Source organism: Passer montanus, unplaced genomic scaffold (assembly GCF_014805655.1).
Source record: "Passer montanus isolate IOZ18808 unplaced genomic scaffold, ASM1480565v1 scaffold47, whole genome shotgun sequence".
NCBI classification, from domain to species: Eukaryota; Metazoa; Chordata; class Aves; order Passeriformes; family Passeridae; genus Passer; species Passer montanus.
In genome coordinates, this window is record NW_024369596.1 from 947,212 (window position 1) to 965,917 (window position 18,706).

Sequence of the window (18,706 nt, forward strand, 5' to 3'; positions counted from 1 at the left end):
CAGCCTTGCAGTGCCAGGGCATCCATCACACACCAATTCCTGCACGGGTGGTGGTGAAACCTGCCTGCTGTGCCCACCACACAGAGCCAGGCAGAAGCCATTGCCAAGAGGAGTGTGGGCACACCCAGAACCTCCTGAGAGCTCTGGCCACACCTCGCCTGCCCCCAGCACACCCGGGATGGCCCCGCTGCTCATTTCCACGAGGGAGTGCACGCTGTGATTGACTGGTGCGAGGCTATAAAGGGAAAGCCGGAATGAAGCAGCTCCCTCGGGAGGCTGCAGGGAAGTTGCTTCTGTCATTGCAGACCGCCTCCTCTGCCGTGATGAGGAGTATTAGGAAGCACACTGTGTCCTAGATGAGCAAACCTGTTACGCTGCCATCACCAAGGCACCTGGAGACGGCTGGTCTGGGCTTCCTGGGAGAGCACAGGGACACAGGGACAGCCCCAAGGGCATCGGGGCATCTCAGGACAGCACATCCCTGCTGCCCTGGCCCTGCTGACCAAACTTTCCTGGTGCACTGAGAGGTTTGGCTGTTTCTGCAGGATATTTAGCCAATTCTCAAATAAAAATAGCAGGGAAGAGTAGGCTTCCTGCCTTGCTGTGTGCATAATGAGCTGCACGAAGCAGGGCTGGCAGGACAGCCCCGGTGCCAACACCACCCAGGTACCACCGTGGCAACGCCAGAGGGTTCAGGTGAAGGAGCTCTGGGAACACCCAGCTCCAGCTCAGTGGGGACACTTCTCACACCTTCCCACGGCCAAGGATTCCCTGTGGATGGTGACACCAGGAGCTTCCCAAAGCCACGGGCATGTGACTGCCAGCAGTGTTGACACCAGCCCTGACACCCCCGCACCACCCACCCTGGTGCCTGCCACTGCTTATTTATTTATTTTGTACATGCGGTGTGTTTTTAATATTTCTAATCCAATTATAACCAAATTTATCAACAGAGTCCGCTGGAGTGAAAGGCTGCTGGCTGGGGAGATTTGCTTGTAATTACTTTCATGCTTTTAATTAATTGTAAGCGAGGTCTCCTTCCTCGCTCCCCGCTCCCCCCTCCGCATGCAGCTGTTTCAACCTATAATTCATGAGATGAATCAGAGCAGAAAGGAGACTTGGGAAGGCTGGGATGCTCCTGGAGCCCTCCCAAAGCCCCCAGCCTGTCAGGGATGTGGGACAGCTCCTGCTCTGGTGGGTTCAGTGTGGCACCCAATGCCAGGAGACACGGAGCAACACTGGGGCTGGCCCTGGCCACCACCACCTTAGCACCCAGTGATGTGCCCTTCTTTAGCTACATCAGCCCCTGCAGCTTGTCCTAAACTCCTGACAAACCCCTCCTCAGGGCTGGCAGCCCCTGCTAAGAGCTCAGAGCCATCAGCCTCACTCTGAAGCATTTCTGAGGCATTTTGGAGAGGGGGAAACTGAGGTGCAGGTACAAAAACGTGGCACAGCGTGCCTGCAAACATGCTCCATGAGAATGAACCAGTCACAGGTCTGGGATGAGCTGCTGGCAGCAGCCCCATCGCTCACAGCAGCCCTACCTCGGATGGAGCTGCCCCCGTTGTCCCCAGGGATCCAGGCCAGCGTGATGGACGACGCCGAGGTCTTGGAGACGGTCAGGCGGGGCTGGTCTGGGGGCACTAGGGAGGAGGGAAAGCCCATGAGCACCTCACACATGCAGAGTGCCCCAAACTGTGCCCCCAAAAGTGGCAAGGAGACCTCACACTCATCCCTGCAGCAGGATGGACCCCGGGCACTGGGGATGGAGCGTGTCCGTGCAGGGCAGGCATGCGGGTGGAGCCCTCACCTTGCACCAGCAGGTTGATGATGATGGTGTCGAAGCCCCAGGTGTTGGTGGCAGTGCAGGTGTAGTAGCCGGAGTCCTCGGCCTTCACTGAGCGCAGCACCAGCGTCCCGTTGGCCTGGATCAGGCGGTGGCCGTCCACCGTCACCGGGATGGCAGAGTCCTCGCTGCCAGCAGGACAGGGGGCACATCAGCCTTGTGTGGCACAGCAGATGGCTGTGGCAACATCCCCCAGCACGGCTGGCAGCCCCCTCCATACCTGTCCTTGGTCCACTTGATGGCAGGGACCGGCTCCCCGACGGAGTTGCACGGCAGCCTCACGTCCTTCATCCAGGGCGTGGTGACGGTGCCTCCGAAGGAGATGATCTTGGCGGGGGCTTGGGGACAAGGAGGAGATCAGCCTGGGGGCAGGCCCCGTGCACAGACCCCCCCAGGTGTAAGGACACCTGGGACCCCACTGCTGCCCCTGCTCTGCCCTGGGGTCCCCCAGCCGCCGCTCCCTGCCCTGGGGCAGGGCACAGCAGCGGGGTGTGCCCCCAGGCTGGCAGCCCCCCGTACCTTTGCCCGCGGGCTCGATGGTGACCTTCTCGCTGATGTTGCCGCGGCCGGCGGAGGTGACGGCGGCCACCCAGAGCAGGTACTGCTGGCCCCGGTTCAGGTGGGCGATGCGGTAGAAGAGCTGGTCCGGGCTGGTCTCGTACTCGCTGGGAGCCTGAGGAGGGGGACACGGGAGAAGGGGAAGCTTCTGTGAGACCCCCAGCGCAGACCCCAGAGCCCCTCGCGGGTTTACCCCGGCTCGGCTCCGCTCACACCCCTCAATGCCCGGGAGAGCCGGCGGGTGTCGTGGTTCCTCCAGGGAGCCGGCAGCAGATGGCTGAGCCGGCATGCTTGTTCCCAGGAAAGGACTCTGCCCTGGCACCGCCGAGCTGCAGCAGGGCCAGCCTGCAGGCAACCCCAGCCGGGATGGCCCAAAGCCACGAGAGGCCAAGGGGGTCCCCAAAACCCACAGGGGGTCACCGCATCGCCTGCCCCAGCCCGGTGTGTGCACTGAGGACAGGGCTGGCTGTGTGCGAGCACTGGGGACAGTCCCCATCACGGCAGGGACAAAGTCAACCTGCCCCATGAGTGCCACGAGGGGATGGACACAGCACCTGGCGGTGCCACCATGCCAGCACCGGGCAGGGATGGGCTCCATGGCCCCATGGCACAGGATGGGTCTATTAAAGCATGACTTGGCAGGTGCCTGTGTGCTCACTGTCCCCACGTGTGCCCTTGTGGGGACACGGATGTGAACGTACCCCAAAACAGACACACCTATATGAATATTGCATAGTATACATAATTTTTTTTTTACCCAAATGACAGTTTTGACAAGATGCCAAGAAAACAATATCGGATCCCAGCGGTTTTACCAGTTGCTTTGATGAAAAGATTATGTTGCCCTGGAAACCAGAGGCTCAGATAGTGAAATGAGTTTGAGAAGGAGCTTTTGATAAGCACTAGTCTGCAGACCTCCCATCAACCTCTCCCTCACCAAGGAGGGATGGGGCCAGGTTGGATTTCTATTTCATTTTCGGTCAGCTGCTGGCATGTTTCCCCCTCTGGAGCAGGCGCTGAGCAGGGCAGATGCCAGAGACTGGGAACAGAGAGACCATGGGACCATTCCCTGCTGCACAGTGCCCACAGATGCCCTTGGACAATTCCGCAGTGCACCCCAAGAGGTCTTTGCTGCGGCTGCTGCCTGGCATCAGCTCTCCCTCCCGCTCCTGCCTGGCCAGCTCATCATTCCCTGGCCATTCCCAGCCCCGTTGCCATCTCGTACCGGCTGCCCCGAGCCGGGGCTGGAGCAGAAGATGGTGTACTTCCGAATGATGCCGTTGGGCTTGGCCGGCGGCAGCCAGGACACCACCACGCTGCTGGCAGAGGACGGCACAGCCTTGATCCCAGCTGGGGGACCTGGAACTGAGGAGGGACAGCGTGGCAGAGCTGGTGCCAGGAGGTTTCCAGGGTCTCTGCCCAGCTGGGAGGTGTGGCAGCACCCTGCTGTGGGGCTGGCATCCCAACCACACCCTGGGAAGCAGCTGCAATGGTGGTGGCACACACAGGCAGGGACAGGTCTGCCTGCAGGACACCTCTCCACGGGTGGCTCTGGTCCCCGTGTCAGCCAGAGGCAGGAGGGTTAATTGCAGCCCAAGCTCTGCTTTAGAAACCATGATTGGCTTTTAATGGCCATCTCCTTAATCTGTCAGCCGTACCCTGCCCAGCTGCGCCTCCCTCCCAGCATCTGGCACTTCCTAGGACACAGGCCCAGGGATGCTCTGCTAGCGAGCTAATGGCATTAAAGTAGGGCAGGCGGGGTGTAAATATTTAAATATCAGCACTTAAGGAAAAGGAAAGAGAGGGAAAGGGAAATGCCCTGCCCATGGCTGTACACAGGGGGGTTTCCCCTGTGCCCCACACAGCCCCTGGGCACGAGCGGGTGGCAAAGGCACTTACTGTCCTCCTTGGTCTGGATGTAGAGCACGCTGCTGCGGACGCCGTCGCCCGCCTGGGTGTAGGCCAGCACCTGCACGCTGTAGTTGGTGAATTTCTCCATGCCCCGCAGCTCCACTCGCTCCCGCGTGGTCGTGATGTTCTGCATCTCGCCCCACTCTGCGGGAGACAGGCCCTGTCAGCCCCTGTGCCCCCAGGGCCCCCGTGCCACCCGCTGCCCACGTGCGCTCACCTCCGTCCATGTAGAGGGACCAGAAGATGACCCGGTAGCCCTTGAGCACCCCGTTGAGGGTGCTGCGGGGGGGCTCCGACCACGAGATCACCGCCACGTCCGAGGTGATGGAGATGGCGCGCACGTTCTCGGGGGGCTGGCTGGGAACTGAGGGGGGATGAGGAGGACAATCAGCAGGAGGCTGGAGATGCCAGGCTGAAGAAGCTGTGTCCCACACAGCTGACTGCACCCACACGGACCCCGCTGTGCTGCTGGAAGCCCTCAGCCCGTCCTGCCTCCAACATCAGTTTTCCTTCTCCTGGGCCAGCGAGGTGGGTGTGAACCCTGTGCTGGTGGTGACAGGGAGGATGCTTTCCAGGAGGGGAGAGTGGGAGAGCTGACTGGATGCGAGGTAATTAGATCCCATTGCCCCGCAAGAGGTAACTCTAATTTTTATGAGCATTTAAATGATAATACATCACCATAACGATCCTCTTTGAAAATGATTATTGTTTCATATTACTTAGGTGCAAAAATATAAGCACCATGTAATTAGGGACAGAGTATAATAAACTAATACAGATAGTCCGTTTGAACAAAATGAAGGTAATATAATTATGGAAAAGACACTATTGCTAAAACAGGGGCCCTTGAATACCCCGGGAGGAGTGCTAATGCAGCCAGGAAACGATCGCGGTTTGACAGGCTAACGAGAGCCTTAATTAAGTATGAAAAACTGCTGAGCAAACGCACTGCAAAACTTTTTCCTCATTGTTTTTAAAACGACCGAGGCCATCAGTGACTGTGTCCCAGACAGAAACCTGCCTGGCACCTCAGCAGTGCCAAAATCCACCTTGCACCCTTTAGCTGTGCCACAAACCCAGTGCCACGGGTGTCCTGTGCTCCCGGCTCCTTCCCAGGGAGCTGTGAGGGCGCACACAGCCACCACCCCGGACCTGTGTGATGGGATGGGCACCAGCTGAGCGCCCTGGGTGGCACCTGGACGTGGTTTGGTCACTGGGCCATCCTTACCATCCTCCAGCGTGGTGGCGTTGATCTCGCTGGACGAGGGTCCCGTGCCCGCGCGGTTGAACGCCTGCACCACCACCCCGTACTGGGCAAACTTCTTGAGGTTGTCCAGCGTGTAGACCTCGCTGTCCCCCGTGGCCTTCATCTCCACGATGCTGTACTGCCCGTTGCTGCCCGGGCTGTTCTCCCGGTAGCCAATCTGGTAGCCACGGATCACCCCGTTCTGCAGCTCCTTCTTGGGGGCCTGAGCACAGCGAGGGCAGGACGGAGCAGTGTCACAGGGGTGGGAGGCTCGCAGGGCTCTGTGCCCCAACCATCTCTCCACAGGGGCTTTTCCCAAGGCTTTCAAGTTGTTTTCCCTCCCCAATTTTTACTGAGTGGCAAAATAGTGATAAAAAAGGTCCAGCGGGTCCTCAGAGCCACCAGAGAGGAAAGCGCTGCCTGGACAACACCAGTCCCCAGCTGGAGCAGGAGAAATCCCAAGTCTGGCAGCCTGAGAGGCCAGATTGAGATCAATCTAAACAATATTTCTCTGAAGCATTAACAAATCAATAGGGTTGATTGCAAATTTATGTTACAATGCCAGGGCGATCCATCTTGCTGAAATACTCCTAAAACGAAGTGACTTATCTTTCAAGTGAATCTTACTTTTCATTAATCTGTTTTTCAGTGCTTAAGGGGAGGTGGGGGGAGAAGCTGGAACCCTAAATTTATTGACTTAGCAGTTCATTCCCAAGTCCTAACTTTATAATCAATTTTATTTTTCATTAGGCAGCTTCGGAAAAATAAATCCGGTTCTAAGTTTTATTGATCTCTGCTCAAACACTTTGCAGTGCAGCACCTGAGTTTTTACATATTTAGCCTCTCTGCCCCATGGTCCCCCACGGACACCCTATGAGATAATGAGCTTGTTGTAAAACATGATTGATAAGAGCCCTGAGCAATAAGGCGAGCTGCTTGCCCAGCCTGCAGATTTTCCCTTTTCCTGGGAGATTCTTCCCGATTCTTGTAATATTGATGGCATGCTGGGTCTCAGGACAAGCTGGGACAGCATTTAGCCAAACCGCCATAGCTAAAAAAAGCCCACACACCATCCCAGCCTCACTCACCTTCCAGGTGACCTGGATGCTCTGGGAGGTGATGGGCTGCAAGGTGACATCCATCGGAGGGCCATCGGGAGCTGAGAGAGATGAACACAAAATTGCACATTGAGAAGGTTCAGGAGCTCCTCACCAGGAAACCCCCTGGCTTTAGCAGAGCTGTACCTCAGCCAGCTTCCCCGTGCTCCCCCTGCCCACCAGCCCCACGCCAGGAGCCCAGGGAGGCACCTGCTTCCTCGGTGCTGATGGTGAGCTCCTTGCTGGGCTCGCTGCGCCCGATCTTGTTGAAGGAGTACATGCGGATGCTGTACACCGAGGCGGGGTGCAGGTCCACGATGTTCGCCTGGTTGATGGTCGGGGAGATGTTGCGTGTGGACTGCTTAAAATCCCAGGAATCTGGAAGAGCAGCAGAGCGGGGCAGAAGGGTCAGAGCCTGGATCCCACCCAGGGTCTGCAGTGCTGAGGGGCCATGCTCAGGCAGGTGAGGTCCCCAGGCACCCCCAGCTCTTGTACCCCTGGAGAGGTGCTGCTTCTCTCTCTCGCTGTTGTGCGCTGGGGTTCAACTTTTTGCAAATATTGTCTCTTTTAATATTCCCTTTCAAATGCTTCCATCCAACAGAAATTACCATATTTCATTAATGCCGCTCTCTCCTTTCTTCATCAAAGGAACCGGGATGCAGAATATTCCCTTGGAGGCACCGGTGGGGCAGTCCCGCACCTGCCTGTGCAGGCCAGCCCCCAGCCCCACTGTGCCATGGGGAGGGGACATCACTGTCACCTACCTGACTTGTTCTTGTACTCGATATCGAAGCCGGTGATGATGCTGTTGCCGTCGAAGCGCTGCGTCCACCGCAGATTCATACTGCGGGCCTTCACCTCACGGATCTCCAGCTCCGGCGGGTCGGGGGGCTCTTGGGGACACAGGCAGGTTAGGGGCACAGCCAGAGGAGGCCCCCAGGAGCAGGGGGACGCTCCCAGCAAGGCTTTGCACCGCAGGGCTCACGCAGGGGGGATGGAGTACCTTGCACAGTGAGCTGGATCAAGCCTCTGTCCTCGCCGTAGGAGTTGATGGCGTGACAGGAGAAGAAGACGGAGTCCCCGCGGTCGGCTGGCTTCAGCTGCCAGTGTTCCAGGGAGAGGAGCCAGTTCAGACTGAGCTGCCCCAGCACCGTGCCCTGCCTACCCCTTCCATCGCTGCCTGCTCCCACCACAGTGCCACTTGCTGGAGCCGCAATCCTTCCCATGGCACTCCCAACACCCCTCTGAGCTCAGCTTTGCCACTCAGGGAGCCCAGGGCAGTGCCAAGCTCTGTGACACTCCTGGGAACCACCACACCCTCCCTGCACCTCCCTTCTTCTCTCCCACACCCAGCAAGACATCATCCTGAACATGGATGCCAGGGAGAAGAAAGAAGAAGGACAGGGCATGCCTAAGTCCCTCCATCTTGGAACCCCTGACCCCCACGTACAGAATTCCAAACCCCCCTGTACCATGCTCCAAAATTTTTCCCTTCACCCTGTGATTGCTACTACCATGCTACTTCAACTTCTGTGACCTGTAATTCTTCATACAATGTTGGTAATTTGCTCCGTGAGTTGAGATCAAATTCCCAGGTGCCTTTGGCTTCCTGCCAGTGTCTCTGAGCCCCGGCCAGGATCTTGAGCCATGCAGAGACCCCAGAGGGATGTGCTGGGTCCTGGGCAGCCCAGGCAGGCGCAGGACGCGCAGCCCTCACCTTGAGGGTGGAGATGACCTCGTCGCCGTTGTCCTTGGTGGCGATGGCGTAGCGCATGTTGCGGTCGGGGTCGATGACGGTGTCCCCCTTCTCCCAGCGGATGATGATGGGCCGCTCGCCCCGCGCCGTGCAGTTCAGCTCCTTGCTCTGGCCCTTGATGGCGATGGTGGTGTTGGGGTGGGAGGTGATCATGGCCGGGACTGCGGGCGGGCACAGTGTCACCTGTGGCTGCGGGGCCCTGCGGAGCCCAGGGAGCCAGCGAGGGCACGGCGCATGTGGCGCTCGCCCAGCGGCCCCGCAGCCGCCGGCGGAACCGTCGCGCTGCATTATACAGCTCGGGATCATAAAATAATGAAGCAGATAAATTTTATAATGCATAGCATTACACCGGGGTAGACAATAAAACGTGAAAGACAAATAACCAAGTGCACACTATAATGAAGAGAAAGCCTCCAGTCTGAGACGTGCGGGTATGAATTATTGACTAAGGTTTTACACTCCCGAGGATGAGAGGAAGAATGTTTTCCATCACGGATTTGCATAATTCACTCGTATAAACCTGGGCAGAATACAGAGTGTGATTTCCCATCAGCAAGGCCGCCTTTGCACTGCAGATGCCAGAGATATTTTTTTCCATATTCACCCCAATATACAAAGGGGGCCAGTGGGGACACCCTGTGCTGTGGTCACCACCTGGCAGGGGTGCAGGACCCAGAGGTGCTCGAGCACGGGTGCAGCCCAGATGGGGATGGCTGATCAGTGCTGTGAGGGTGCTGCACTGATCCCTGGCCTGGCTCTTCCCTGCTCCAGGAGCCAAGCTCTTTGTGCCACTCCAGTGCCTTGCAGCGGGCTGGCTGTGGCTGGCACCACACAGGAGGAACGGGCTGGGGGACCGAGGGCAGGCTGGGTAAGCAGAAAAAAATGTAATGCATAAACAAACAGCAGTGCTGAGTCCTGCAGTAATGTATGATAATGACAATCCGCAAAGGCAACACACACTGTTCTAATGGGACACAAGAGGCTCTAATGAGCTACGACTCCTCGGCTTTCTGTGGCAATGTAATTCAATTAACAGCGAAGGAAACCTTTCCTCCTGAGCTGCTGGAGTTTGTGGGGTGCAGGACAGTGCAGTGCCCACCTTGGTGCCCGTGTGACAATCCTGCCCCAAGGGGAGCACGGCACCCCCGAGCTGGCAGGGCATGGCAAAGAGCAGGGATGTTGTGGCAGCACAGCCTGGGGCACCAAGGGCCACAAGAAGCAGCCCAAGGCTTCTCCAAACTCTGCCCTGTCCCATCCCCAGTGCTCTGACACCTCTGCCTGCCTGGGTCAGGGACACACGGGGACAGAGGCAGGGCTGGGAAGGACTGTCACACCCCAGCCTCCCGTGTCCCATGGGGTGGGGACAGAGCACAGCGACAGCCGGGGGCTCTTGCCCTTGCCCCAGAGCAGGGCTGGCTGCACAGCACAGCACGAGGGCACACACAGCTGGAGGAGGGGCTCAGCACCCACTCCTGGCATGCCTTGCCATGCTCCTGCCCGCTGTCCCCTGCTCCTGCCGTGGAAAACCACTGAGAGGCATTATTTGGGACACAGGGACACTGGGGATGTGGTCCCTGCACTCAGCCCTCGTTCAGCCCAGACTGCAGCACGTGCAGCAGCAGAGGCTGTGAGGCCGTGGGGCCGAAGGGGCAGGAGAGCCCCCCAGGGCTGCAGAGCCTTGGCTGCACCGGCCCCTTCCCAGCAAGCACAGACCCCAGGAGAGGAGCTCCTTTTCAGGCTCTGCTTCACTGAAATGCACTTATTGATGTTTGATTAAAAGCAGCTCCTTGGATGTAAACATATCAACTTCTCTCAATTGCCAGCGTCCCACGGGAGCTGCACGTAGTCCAGAGCAGGAAAAGAGCACAACAAACCCCAAGAAATCCCCAAGCAGCTGTGAGGGTAGCACAGATTGGGGCACTGGTGCCTAGCACCTGCCCTGGAGCAGCTCTGCAGCTTGCAGAGGGACCACATTGCTTGGGACTGGCTGCAGGGACCTCCGTGGGTGGCTGGGGCTGCTCCTCGCCCCTCTGTGATCCTTCCCTGGGTGCAGGGACACCAATAACGTGGCATCAGCCACAGCTCACGCAGCACTCTGGGCACACAGGCTTCCTTGGAGGAGAGCTCACCTCCAACGCCTCCTGTGCCCTCCATTCTGTGCCCACCCCACCCAGCCAGCCTCTCCAGGTGCCCACAGCCTTGTTAACAAGGCCACAAGCAGAGCTGCTCCCCCTGGCAGGGCAGAGATAAGCCTGGGAACAAAGGGAGCCGACAGCCACCAGCACGCTGCTGTCCCACACCCAAATTAAGGGGCACGAGCCGCTTGGCAGAGCGCTGGTGACAACTGAATGAGAACAGTGACAAGGGTGACAAGGGCTGTGCCTGCCTCCCTCGCCCCCCTCGTTCTTGTTTGGAGCTGGCTCTGTGATGTTAATTTGATTGCACCCGTCTCAGCTTCCTTTCTACACTGATTAGCTGAGCTTCACCTGAAGCATGAGATTAATTCAAATTGCATGGAAGCAATCAGTTATGCTCGTGCTGGGTGGCAGCGAACTTCCAAAGAGGGCCGTGCCACGACCAGGGACAGGGAGCCCTCCACCTGCCCCCTGGCTGGACCCCTGGCACCGAGGTGCTGGCAGGAGCAGGCAGAGGAGCCCCCTCCCCAGTGCCCAGGGTGCTGCCGCTCCTGCAGGACCCCCGGGGAGGTGACTGTCCCCACCCCACACGCTCCCGACACCCGGGCAGGTGTGCAGCCATGTGCTAAATGGCATTTTTCACGCGCTGCTGGGCCCCTCACCTGCGCCCAGCCCAGCCCCGGGCGCACACTCAGATACTGCAGCACTGCCCACCTTCCACTCCCCGCTGGCTGCTGGTGAGCTCCTTGGACAGGGAAGGACAGGCTGCCATGCTGTGGCACCCAGGGACAGGAAAGCTTCCACCCCGTGGGTGACATTCCCCAAGCAAACCTGGTGGCTTTCCCCACCCACCACCCCCTGGCAAAAGCATCACCCAGCTGCTCCTGGCTCTGCCCAGCCCAGGGAATTCAGCGTGCCCAGAGTGTCACCCGGCTGTCCCAGCTCACCCCTGGAGTGGTACCAGGGCAGGGGATGTGTGACACCAGCAGGCTGTGGCACTGCCCTCTCCCCTGCTGACCGCCAGCACGCTTTGTTTGGGCTCTGATTAACTCTCATTTAACTCAGTCCGCAGCGGCCTGACTTTCAGGGAAAGCCAGCGCTGATCTCCCTTTAATTGGGCTGACATTTCGCTAAACAAACAAAAACCCCAAAATGAAACAAAACAAAGAGCCCATCTAATGCTTAATTGGCTGTGGCGCCTCGTCTACCTATTCATCCAAACCTTTTCAAAGGCGGCGAGGGCTCCGAGGGCTCGGGGAGATGCAAAAGCACTCGCATAATAAGGTTATGTGCTATTCAAGTCAGCAAGCAACCTGTCCTGGGATGCAATTACGGGAGCTAGCAGGGACACGGCACCAGCTCGGGCTCCCAGACTTCGCCTGCTCACTCGGGATTAATCGCCTCGACTTTGTACCTGCTCCTCATTGAAGTGCCTTGTTTGAAGTCGCTGGGTTTGATTCATCACTTGCAGGGATAAATTAAACAGCTGACAGCGAGGGGAACAGGAACCCGGGAAGGCTGAGGCTGGGTGGGGAGGGAGGGGAGAAGCCCCTGAGAGGAAGAGCTGCTGGTGTTGGGGAAGAAAGCACCAGGCTGGGGAGGGGAGGCCAGGGCATGGTGGTGACCAGAGAGGGCTGCACGTCCCCTCTGCCACAGCATCCTGGGTGGCTCCACGGCTTCACCAGCAGCCTGCATCCCCTCTGGCACAGCGTGCTCACTGCCCCATTCCCGGCATGGCCAAGGCAAAGTTTAGTCCTTCTGAGCCCAGTCCTGACCCCAGCCCCTCCTGGAGACACCAGGAGTGAGGGTGATTGCTCTGGACCCCCTCCACCACCTCCTTTTGGAGGTTTGAATGCTCCCAGCAGCAAGGAGCCCGATAACTAACACGGAGCTGGCAATTATACATTCTGCTGATAGCAACGGGAGAGCAATCCAATAACACACACAGTTCAAACACGGTGTCTAACAACACTTCCCAGCCCATCCCTGTCAAAGCAGCCCAGCTATTTCCTTTCCTGCTGGATGATGTAGATTGATTGCCTGGTTTTATTAAAGACAAAGTGTGTTTAATAGCAAAAGGGAAGCGGGTCCCTGGAGGGGAGGAATCGATGCCCTCCCGTGCCCTGCATTGATCGTGGGGATGCGTGGGGCCGAGGCTGGAGCACGGCTGGTGTGGTTGGAACCCTCAGAGCAGAGAGGGAGGCTGTGCCAGACCAGGCTCATGTCCCACAGCCACCCTCACTGTGCCCACTGACCCCCGGGGTCACCGCTGTGGCCCTGCCAGGAGCAGCTCCCTGTCCTGGTGACGACGCCCCGTGGCACTGCCCTGGGTACCTACTCTTGACGGTGAGGAACATGGACTTGCTGATGTCTGTGCCCACGCCGTTGCTGGCCTGGCAGAGGTAGTAGCCGATGTCCTCCTCCAGCACGTGGCGGATGAGCAGGGAGCTGTTGGGCAGGATCTGGATGCGGCCCGTCAGGGGGATGGGGTGGTACTGCTGGGGGTTGCCACTTCCTAGCAGGAGACACAGAGGGACAGAGTTCAGCTGAGGCAGAGCAGCTCTCGTGAGGCTCAGAGCTGGGGTGGCCATGCCCGAGGGACTGTCCCCACTCTGCACTGCCATCCCCACACACTGCCGTGACCCATCCCTACCTTTAGCGTGCTTCCACATGACTTTGGGAGGGGGGTACCCATCAACAGAGCAGTTCAGCACCCCGGCTTTTCCATAAATGCCATCTTGGTTGTTGGGCTGGACCACAAAGCGAGGAGGCACTGCGGAGTTTGGGAGAAAGGACGGTCACTGCAGGAAAATCCCCGTCAGATCCCTACAGCTCACACTGCCTGTGGGCACCGGGGTGCCGTGGCTCAGCCTGGCTCCTCACCCTCCCAAATTCCCTCTGCTGCCCTCCCTCCCAGCGGCACCGGGTGGGATTTGGGGCCGGGGGACCCCGGGCTCACCCCGCACGATGAGCTGCCGCTCGCGGCTGACGGTGGCCGCGTCGTTGCTGGCGATGCAGGTGTAGTTCCCGTTGTGCTTGAGGGACACGCTGGAGATCTGCAGGGAGCTCATGAACTCCTTGCTCTCGATGGTGACCCCGGAGCCAGAGAGGATGACGTGCCCGTCCTTCCTCCAGGTGATGTGGATGGGCATGTCCCCGGAGGAGACCACGCAGGGGATGTAGAGGAGCTGTCCGATGGAGGCTGGCGGGAACTCGAAGGGCTGGATCAGAGGAGGGACTGTCGAGGGGAGAGGCAGAGGATGCTGCAGAGCCCATCCCTGGAAAGCCTTCCTCGAGTGGGGATGGGCTGCACTGGGGCTTGGGGAAGATGTTATCCCGGGAGGAGAAGCCCAGAAACTAAAACAGGCTTTTGATGCCACCAGGAACAAGGCCAGGGGACAGCAGGAGGTGCCATCAAGCAGAGAACAGCAGGAAGATTCTCCCACCTGGCAGGGCCACCCTGCTGAGGGTGGGGTGGAGAAACGCTGACCCTGCACTGGGGAAAGCCCTGGCCACCCCCAGCACGTGCCACCCGAAATTCCAGCTCAGCATTTATCCACTCCCAGAAAAGCCATTATTAGATGGATGCTTTTCTTAAAGGCGCTGCATTCAGAACCAGCCATTATCTTTCTGATAACTTAATTAGGCAACTGCAGCAGCATCTCTGGCAATGTGGGAGGGGGAAGAAAGCGGAGAGAGGGAGACAATTAGCTTAACAAGGCTCAGCACCTGGTAGATGAGATCCTCGTTCTGCAGTCTCCATAATTAAATTAGCAGCCTGCCAATTGTCCCTTCAGCAGCAGGGAGCTGCCCTCTCGTGCAGGCACGGGGGCAGTTCCCTGGACCCCCACGCACTTCCCTGGGCTCCCACCTCCACCCTGTGCCCGTCCTGCCACTCAGGCCTTGGCACTGCTGCCTGGTCCAGGGCACGGCAAGCAGAGGCTGTCACTGTCCCCAGGTGGGAGCCACTGCCAAGGACAGGCAGGTACAGGCAGGGCTGGCCTGTCCCCCTGCCGGTGGCAGCAACGTGGCTCGAGCTGCCAGAGCCATGGAGCCAGTGCTGCCTGTTTTCCATAATTAATGAATAATTAATTGGGAATGCACTGCAGTCTATTGCAGAGCGGGGATGGCCTTGTGGACCACGCCTCTCCAAACACGCCCCTCCGGCCGCTCTGCCTGCTCCAGCTTCCCACAAACAGAGCTCACAACTCCCCTTTCCTGCCCAGATCGCTTCCCACTGCCATTCTCCTTCCTCCAGAGCTTCCAGGCTCTCGCTTGCCCGCATCCTGGAGAAGTCCTGGTTGCCCATGGTGCCACCACAGAGCCCATCCCAGCAGCTCCAATGCAGAGGTGACCCTGTGAGCAGCCTCTGCCTTCCTGTAGGGCAAAGCATCACCTCACTGTGCCCTGGTCAACCCTGCGCTCCCCAAAACTGCAGCCACCTGAGCAGAGCTGTGTGGGAGCCCCAGGACAGCACCAACCCACATGGGATTAATTAAAACCTTCAAAGATGTCTGCAGGAGTAAGGAGCTGTCAGGGCACCTTGGGGGAGGCTGGATTTTGGATTGTGTGCAGGGAAGAGGCCCCAGCAGCATCCCTGACCAGCAAAGCCCTGTGGAGCAGGGAGGTTTAAACTGGGATCCTGGGGCTCCCTGGCCAAGCAGCAGCAGCTTCACCTGGGCAGGAGTTTCCCTCAGCACGAGATGGGGATGAGGCCTCCCAAACAGGGCTGCACATCCCTGCTCCTGGGGGAGCAGTGCCAGAGGGAGCTGTAAAGCTTTTACTGCTGCGAGATGGAAGGACCTGCATAACTCACTGGTGGGATTTCACGTGGTCACCAGCACTTGGGGCCGTAAAAGCTTTATGGTGCTCCACGCCACCCCGCGCTCCTCGGGCTACACAGTGATGTTTATTCACTCCCTGACTCTCTCCTAGGGCCTTTGCTATTCTTTTCCACAGGCCTTTTATCTGAGGGCCGGAGGAATTGAGGAATTCAGCTGGGTGTAAATCTCCAGCAGTGGAATGAAGACGTCTGGCCTGTGCTGCACCATGCTCCAGCCTGCTCACCTTCCTCAGCCCGTCACCGGCCACTAATCGAGGCAGTAAATCCACACTGGGAAGGGTTCAGTAGCTGCTGCTTCCCAGGATACACAAATCCTCTGCTGAACTTCAGCATCCTGCACCCTCTGAGGGCACCTCCCAGCGAATCCCGTTATTTAAGTGCTCACAAACCCCCTGAGATGATGTCCCCACATCAGCCCTGCCTGTCCCAAGACAAGACCAACATCTCTGGCCTCTTTCCAAGCCCTGGGGCTCCACATGGATAGGGATTTATGTGAGGTGAGGAAAGCGGAGCTGGCCAAGCCCTGCAGACCCTGCACTGCCCTCAGACAGGTTATCCACAGCGTCCTCTCCCCTTTGGAAGGCTGGGAGAAGAGCATTAGCTAATCAAGTGGCAGCATCTCTAATCAGCTTGATGCGCTCTCTCGCTAACCTGATTCCTAATAAGAAAATGGTGGCTGGGAGGGGAGGGAGGGGGATCAGAGTAAATCCAGTGCACGAATCCCCAGCTGGGTGAGGGGCAGCGTGACAATTGGCCGGCTCTGTCCCCAGTGCCGCCGTGTTTGTCTGAATGATTTACTGCCAGCCCCGAGCTGGCGACGGGTAGAGGCGACCCCACAACTCCTGAGGAGGGGAGACCCGGGAGCTCCCAGCACAATCTCAGCCAGTCACTGGGAGGGAATGCATCCGGCTCAATTCATTAGGACTGATAGCTCCCTCAATGGGGCTGAATAATTGATGGCCTGGAGAAGCTTTTAAGATGTTCTGTGCGCTCGGAAGACCGAGAGTATTATTTTTTTAAAAGCTAGCACACACAGAAAAACATCGGTGAAGGTGATCCAAGCACAGGTTAGATGTTTTAATACGTTATGTTTACACCATAAATCCTTGCTCCATCACTTGTAAGGGGAAATGGATACGGCGTGGCTCGGGGCAGCTGCTGGCAGCTGGCAGGACCAGGTAGCCAAGCCAGCTCCTGAGGACTGAGCTCCACTACAGAGCATAGCCCCACCTGGCCATGCAGGCGCTCCTCTGCCTCCATCCCACGCAGGGAGATCCCAAAAGCAAGCTGGATGAGCTCTCTGAGCTCTCCCTGCCATCCATCAAGCACCCTCTCACCTTTGACGGTGACGTGGACGCTCTGGCTGATGGAGAGCTGGGGCTGGATCAGCACGCTGCACAGGTACTCTCCTTCATCCATGCCCTTCTGCACATCCATCAGCTTCAGGGTGCCGTTCTCAAAGACCACTTGGCGGTGGTTGTCGGGCAGCAGCAGGGAGTCCTTGTACCACTTGATGGAGTAATAGGGGTACCCGATGACCCTGCAGTTGATGAAAGTGTCCCTACCCGCGACCGCTGTTATGTTCTTCATGGCGCGGATGCTGGGGGGACCTACATATTGGGGAGGAAGGAAGAGGCAGGCTAGGTTAATTCCGAAGGGCCACTTGCTTGCGTGCAGATCTGCTGCTATTCCAGAGCTTCACAGGCTGAGGAGGTGACCAGGGCAGCCGGGAGCCAGCCTGGTTTGGGTGAGGAGGCGGCACGGGCTCCTCTCAGCTCGCGTGGGGACGGCTGCAGCCTCCAGCTGCTCTCCCTCACCTACCAACAGGGCTGTGCTCCCGGGGCACAGCCACACTTCAGACGGCAATCCCACTCAGTGCTGGGGGAGCTGAGCCCACACACACCACTGCTGCCCACTGCGGGAGGTTGGATGGTGTTAATTTTCTGCTCTGGGCACCGTGCCTGCCCAGCGTGCCTCCACCTGGCTCCTCTGGCAGCACCAGAGCTATGGGAGAGATGGGGAGAGCTCCCCCACCATCACAGCCTCTCTCTGCCTCTCCCAGGAGGAAGTTGCCTGCATTGTGCCAAACATCCTTGGCAAGAGCTGCTGTGGGAACCTGACTTCCACTGGCAAAAACACTTCACCTCCCTGAACCCCACTTTTCTGTGCCCCCCACTGCCAACCTGCGTGTCACTGAAAAGCCAGACAGCCACCAGTCTCTGTCTGGCTTTGGAGCTGCCTGAGGACTGGGAGAATGCTGCAGGTGAGCCTTTAAACGAGAGGTTTCATGCATCAATAATTACATTGTTCTCCCAGTCGCTGCATAAAATAGCAAAGTAATCTAAAGATTAACCCTGTCTTGACTCCTCATCCTGAGGGTGTAGCAAGATAACAGCTTAACAGGCACTCAGGATCGGCTGATGGACAGTGTTTTTCATTCTAGGACACGTTAAGAGAAGGAGCAGGAAGAAAGGAATTAGCATCTGGCTCTGTAACCATGTCTTGGGCCTGTTTGAGGGACGTGCTCTGTGCCACTGAAAAAGAAACCCGCATCTTATCTAGTGACAGCCCATCAAGAGCTGAGAGAGGGGAAAAAGGGAGACAAGGGAACATCCTCATTGAAAACGCTGCTCTGGCTTCTCCTGGCTGAGGGATGAACTTCCTCCAAATTCAGCAGTAAACGGCAGCAAAATTCCGACTCTCCTGGGATCCCAGCCAAAAAGCCACTAGATCCATTTCAAACCTGAGACACAGACAAACACAGCCCTTCAACCCTCATTCTCAGCAGACAAATAAACGCTCCCTTATCTTGTCTCGCTCCCACCTGTAAGCCTGGGAGCTTTAATTGGGGATTATTAATGGGCAGGGGCTTACACCACACCCCGTGCCTGAGAGCGCTCCCCGGCACACAGCGAGCGACGCGCTGCAGCCGTAATAACACGGTGATTAACGCGGCCATGGCTTTTAGCAGACAAAGAAAATACAGACATGACAAATCAAAGCTCATTTTCCACGATTTCACGTGCTGCCTCATCATCGTTTGTCATGGAGATCCTGGTGCCACCCGGCGCGGTGGCTGCCAAAGAGTGGGGCTCCAGTGGGGAACAGGGGCAGCTGGCAGGGCACAGGGGACCTGGGACACTTCTGGGGCTGCCACCTCCTTCTCCATGCCTGGGGTCCCTCAGGGGGTGCCTGCCCACCCCGTGCAGACCCCAAGGCGGGGCTTGGCAGAGTGAGAGCAGACCCCAATGTGGACAGTGCTGCCCTTTGACTCCTGCAAAGCCAAGCTCCAGCTCTCCAAGCCTCTGGAATGC

The 18,706-nt window shown here is 58.1% G+C and overlaps 1 protein-coding gene across 1 annotated transcript in view; it reads right to left on the reverse strand.

Moving 5' to 3' along the window:
• Nucleotides 1–18,706, reverse strand: part of DSCAML1 (DS cell adhesion molecule like 1) — a 95,907-nt gene that overhangs the window by 7,370 nt on the left and 69,831 nt on the right. The window contains exons 8-24 of the mRNA XM_039721756.1: nt 16,730–17,002; nt 13,509–13,787; nt 13,203–13,322; nt 12,888–13,064; nt 8,376–8,575; nt 7,662–7,758; nt 7,423–7,551; nt 6,869–7,036; nt 6,650–6,720; nt 5,544–5,784; nt 4,533–4,679; nt 4,304–4,459; nt 3,630–3,769; nt 2,366–2,519; nt 2,067–2,184; nt 1,811–1,974; nt 1,545–1,643 (exon numbers count right to left, since the gene is read on the reverse strand). Coding sequence (XP_039577690.1) covers nt 1,545–1,643; nt 1,811–1,974; nt 2,067–2,184; nt 2,366–2,519; nt 3,630–3,769; nt 4,304–4,459; nt 4,533–4,679; nt 5,544–5,784; nt 6,650–6,720; nt 6,869–7,036; nt 7,423–7,551; nt 7,662–7,758; nt 8,376–8,575; nt 12,888–13,064; nt 13,203–13,322; nt 13,509–13,787; nt 16,730–17,002 — 2,733 coding nt within the window. The remainder of the gene's footprint in view (nt 1–1,544; nt 1,644–1,810; nt 1,975–2,066; nt 2,185–2,365; nt 2,520–3,629; nt 3,770–4,303; nt 4,460–4,532; nt 4,680–5,543; nt 5,785–6,649; nt 6,721–6,868; nt 7,037–7,422; nt 7,552–7,661; nt 7,759–8,375; nt 8,576–12,887; nt 13,065–13,202; nt 13,323–13,508; nt 13,788–16,729; nt 17,003–18,706) is intronic.